This window comes from Populus alba, chromosome 3, assembly GCF_005239225.2.
Source record: "Populus alba chromosome 3, ASM523922v2, whole genome shotgun sequence".
Taxonomy (NCBI): domain Eukaryota; kingdom Viridiplantae; phylum Streptophyta; class Magnoliopsida; order Malpighiales; family Salicaceae; genus Populus; species Populus alba.
The window spans coordinates 13,441,416-13,446,485 of NC_133286.1; the positions used below are offsets into that span (position 1 = coordinate 13,441,416).

At 37.9% G+C, this 5,070-nt stretch overlaps 1 protein-coding gene across 1 annotated transcript; it reads right to left on the minus strand.

The window, feature by feature from the left end:
* Positions 1 to 375: 375 nt before the first annotated feature.
* LOC118028680 (26S proteasome non-ATPase regulatory subunit 13 homolog A) lies at positions 376 to 4,821 on the minus strand. The gene is made up of 6 exons (XM_035032368.2): positions 4,467 to 4,821; positions 3,008 to 3,454; positions 2,563 to 2,643; positions 2,264 to 2,460; positions 2,051 to 2,150; positions 376 to 1,011 (listed from the first exon to the last, which is right to left on the minus strand). Exons 1-6 carry the CDS (start codon positions 4,614 to 4,616, stop codon positions 826 to 828), a joined length of 1,161 nt encoding a protein of 386 aa, XP_034888259.1. The 5' UTR covers positions 4,617 to 4,821; the 3' UTR covers positions 376 to 825.
* Positions 4,822 to 5,070: the final 249 nt, after the last annotated feature.

Below are 5,070 nucleotides of genomic sequence, written 5' to 3' on the forward strand. Positions count from 1 at the left end.
CGATGTCAGCAACCTTATGTTATTCTTTTTGAGATAAATATTGGTTGAGAGCTCATGGAAACCTCGAAAGTCTTTCCGTGTATGAGATGCATCTCTCTCCACTATTCAGTCCCAGACCCAAATAAAACTCAAAAAGATTCGGTAAGCCCTGTACAAAACAGGCATCGCATTTGCTTCCGCAAAGAAAACTGAAGGAATACCTTCTGGAAACCTAGATTACCCCCATCAATCCAAGACTTTTCAGGGATCACGGTTTCGGTTGAGACTAGAGAAATCTATTTATAGGCATCCAAAGAACCAGATGACGTCCACAAAATCCCTCTAAATATGGGATTGATTGGGGTTAGATTTATTGCACAGAAACAGCACACAACATGAAACAACTTAGCAGCAGTGCTTATGCATTTAAAGAACGAACAACTGAATGTCTACCAGAAATTAAATGCAGTTGCTCCCACAAATAAGCGGATCACATCTTGAACGCCTTAAGCGAGAAATACTAATACATGGTCTAACAAGTAATAACCATGCTAAATGCAGAAAAGCTTTTCTTTGCATTCAAATTCACCTTACCTCCGGGCAGACCACATTATATAGCCAACAAATCCCTAGTGAAAAAAGTACACATGCAGCTCCTTCAAGAAAAATTGATGATTCAGGAAAAAGGATTCTGCAATGTGAAAGGACGCATACAAATTTGACTCAACTGCCCATGTGACTCACAGCTTGTCTCTCCATTTTTGCTACCCTTCAATATCCGCCTTTTGTATTAAGAAAGTGTTACAGTAGGCTGAAAGGAAATCAAGAAGAAGAAATTGAGGGAAATTATGATGCAACTAGATCAGGTGTTTCAGCCTCCACTGATAACAAAGCAGTGTGTACTTTATCCAACCAATTGTCCAGTCGATCTCGCAAGGATTTGATCTGTGGAATCCCCAGAACTCTTGGCTGTACCCAGGAAACGTGCACTGTTCCTTCGACTTGATCAATTATACCCTCAATAAGGTGGACCTGTTGCCAAAATCATAGCATTAGGTTTGCACTGTAAAAACTTGAAACAATAATCGGTGCACACAGAAGCAAATGAAATTTTCAAATTTGATTTAATGCAGTTCTAGATTTTGTCAATGTCATAATTCATGAGGGAATGCTGAAACAATTTTATGCCTTCAAATGTTTTTGCCATTGGTTGGAAATTTGTTTATTTTGCAATGCAGCACAAAGCATCAATAGCAATTGAAAATCAATACAAATTCGGGACAACAATTTAGCAAAGCAGTTCCACGCACACTAGATCTTTTGGCTTCTTTTGGGCACACATAACACCACTCAAGTCTTTTGGGTTCAAAGTGAAAAGCTTGAAAACAAAACAAGTTGTACTCATTTTAGCCAAATTGCAGCTAGTCATACACAAATAATACAGAAGAGCTCTTTTTGCCAACAAGTGAGGTGCATTCAGTAAGAGCAGAAGGGCATTCTCTTCATGGAACACAAAGCACCTATAAAACACGCACTAATTGCCCTCTTCTTCACTATTTCCATCTTCCCAATTCTTCTTCTTTTCCCTTCTTTGTTTATATGCAACTTATTTCCTGACAGAATGTGAAACAAAATAGTCCATGTTCTACATTTCTATGCATCAAGAATTCCTCGGACCAAAAACTACCAATCAATTCAAATCCTTTGCTTTCTTTGGTGCTTGTTGATTCAGTTTTTTCCCCTTTGGTAGTTCTTTTGAACTAGGGGGAGAGGATGATGTTTTGAAACCATGTGCTTCACTTCAATTAGGTGAGTGCTTGCTTTTGTTCAAGCCTCCAAAAAGGTTAAAACGTTTTAAGTTTGCCTTGCATGTTTGTAGCAATGTTAGAAGTCAGGCATGTACCCAATGGACATATATGAAAATGGGATGAGCAATTCATCTGAAAAGGTTTCTTTATGGAAACTACATAGTTTGCCACTGAAAAGAATGCTGATGGATCTTATTAAATGAACAAAATTTATGCACCTCATCCAAGTTCCAACATCAATATTGGGAGAGAGTTGGACTTACAGAGAGACTCTTTATGAGAAGATGCTCCACATCCTCAATGGAAAGCTTTGTGCGCTCAGCAATAACATTTAATGGAATAGTTCTATTTTCAGAAGGACGGCTGCAAGGAAGCAAATTTAAGCTCAGCCAGCAATAATCTTATACAAGTGGCACATGATCTGCTATATTTTGGCCATCAAACCACAAGTAAAAAGATATTACTAATACACATACCTAAAGATAATTTCCATTAGGCAGAGAATGTTAATCTTTTCTAACAGCTTCTGCTCATTCTGAACTAATGCTGGCTGGGCCCTCAGGGCAGTGTTGTGCACACGGCACAGTTCTTGATAGCGAACTAAGTCACCGGAGTTAAATGCCTGGAGAATGTAGTAAAGCCACTCAACCTGAGTGCCCAGTAGGCTCTTTATCTGTGAAGTAAATTAAATGTTCATCATCCCAAACCCACAATGTAGTTAGAAAGCTCTACAGTTTTATAAAGAGAAAAGGAACAGAGACGAAGATATTCCTACTATAGGATGAGCCAGCAACTCTCCAAAGTTGTAGATGTTATCCCCCAAAAGCGCAGAAAGAGAAAGATCAAATGCCAGATCCTAAAAAGAAAGGATAAGAAATTGAATCAAATTGTGAATGTGAACACCATATCATAATTGATAACGCAAAGCACAAGACATATGCAAAGTAGAAGCATATAAACCATTTAACCAAGGAATTTATTCTGTTTGTTTTAATTCTTTCCTTCATAAAATCTGTTACCAGTGCCAGTAACTGTAAGACACAAACCATACAACCTACATTTGACCTAACGCTCATCAATTCCAATTCCAGCAAAAACATCATTGCTAAAATAAATTCTCATTCCAAACAGACAAATAATAACTTTAAGCAAATCAATTAAAACTAGGCCACACCACCATCAGTCTTTTGTATCAGATATTTGGACATCTATAATCATACCAGCTTAAATGAGTCTGAGAGGGACTCCACTGCTGTATATGCCAGATAAAGAAGAGCACTTTTATAGAACTCCGCAAATTCCTGACGATGTTTATAGTTCTGAGACGAAACCCAATAATAACTGGCATACACGGACGGATCTATATCAGTCATACTGTCAAGGGTACTCTTTCCATCTTCTAAAAGCTTTTTGCACTCTTTCTGATCCCCCTGCTCAAGCTTGAATATGGCTATTTGCATCTTAATGTAAAGGACTGGTTCCTCTATGCGCTGTTCTCTAGTTGCTCGAAGCTTTTCAATCACCCCCTCAAGATAGCTAATGGCAGCTTCTTTCTCTGCATAACGCCGAGAAACTATAACAGCAAAGTGTGCAAGCTTGAGAAGGTTGATCTTTGTCTCAAAGTCGGTGATAAAATTATGATAAAACTGTATTAGAGCATCACCAGCCTGGAATTTAACGATCAAAACATAAATATAAGTATCTGATTCATATAGGCTAACAAACCCAAGGAAAGTTACTTTAATACCAGTGAGGAAGTGAATAAATACAGAAAACAGCAGAACTCTTGTATATTGGGAAGGGGTAAAGGGATGAGAATCAGAGAGTAAAATAAGTGCAAGTGTGCGAGTGCCTGTGTAACTAAGTACATAAGCTTTCAAGGTATTTGACAGGTTGCTAATTGTACCAAAAGTAATCATTGAAGAGCAGCCATAAGCACTTCAAACTCTACTAGAAGTCAACAAAAATTAGCAAATACAACAGATTAAAAACCAGAATCATTGTATGCTTTTGACATATTGATTCCAAACCTACAAAGACAATCCTATTTGGTAGCAGATCTTCCTGCTAAACATGTTGCAATGTGCATAACAACTTTGTGAAATAAATCAGATTGTCTGCATGTAATACCAAGCCACAGTTCTTGATTACCATACACATCCTAAACCACAATAAACAGTTACCAAATTTTGGTCCGCAACATGTAAAAACGAAAACCAAAAAGAAAATGCAAAAGCCATAAACAACAGTCCACCAACGCAACTAGCTTCAACTAGTTAAATTATGCAAGAATTGAACAAGAAAACCAAAAATGAGAAACACTCAGATTCAAATCTCGCTTCATTTCCCCAGTTTATCAAAAAGCCAAAACACCTAATAATATCAAAACTCAAGCGCGCGCACAGACACGTAGAAACCCTAATTACAAAGTCAAGACCACAAATCTCCTCATTACCAAATTCAACGACTTACTGCAGCTCTAAAAACCCTAATTATACCACAAAACCCTAAATCCCCAAAATTTTCGAAACCTAAGACACAATTTCCAAAGAAATATCCTAATAGATCCACTAAGAGAAAAAAAAAAAAAACTAACATCCACAAGCAAACAGTGACACATGCAGAAAAGAGAATTAAACAAGGGTGGAGCAGAAAGAAAGAAGGCGTAGAGAAATAGACCTGAAAGACGGCGAGAGCGACAAACTGTTCAAGCTTGAGAGTGAGTTGGTGCCAAAGCTTCTTCTGGTACAGATCTGCAAGTGAGTTGTACCACTCGTCCAGTTCTGGATGCGCGTTGCGCTGTGTCTCCAAGTACTGTAGAGCAGCCATGGCGCCGATTGATTGAGAGATCTTTTTTCTGTGTTTTGAGCTTTGGAGGGTTAATAATATTTGTTTGTGATGCGTCTCCCTAATTTCTTTGTCAGTTGTGGGTTTAGTTTGTTTGGCTTGAGCTCAAAGAAAACAAAAGGAAAAGGGGAAAAACAGAAAATAGTGGAGTGGAGTGGTATAATGTCTGGGCCGGGTTACACAGTAGAGGATTGGATTTGTGGGCTTTCATAATTCAGCCCAATCCAACAAAACAAAATCAGTAAACATTGGTAGGGCTATCCTCCTCCTCCTACTGTCTCATACAGGTAGGCCGAAGTCGCCTGCCAAGATAAGATTGATTTGGACTACTTATTATTAATTATTATTATTATTATTAAAGAAACCAAAAGGATAGATATTTTACCGTTGCTCTCCTGCCGTTGATAATATGAATTGGAATAATAAAATTATAATT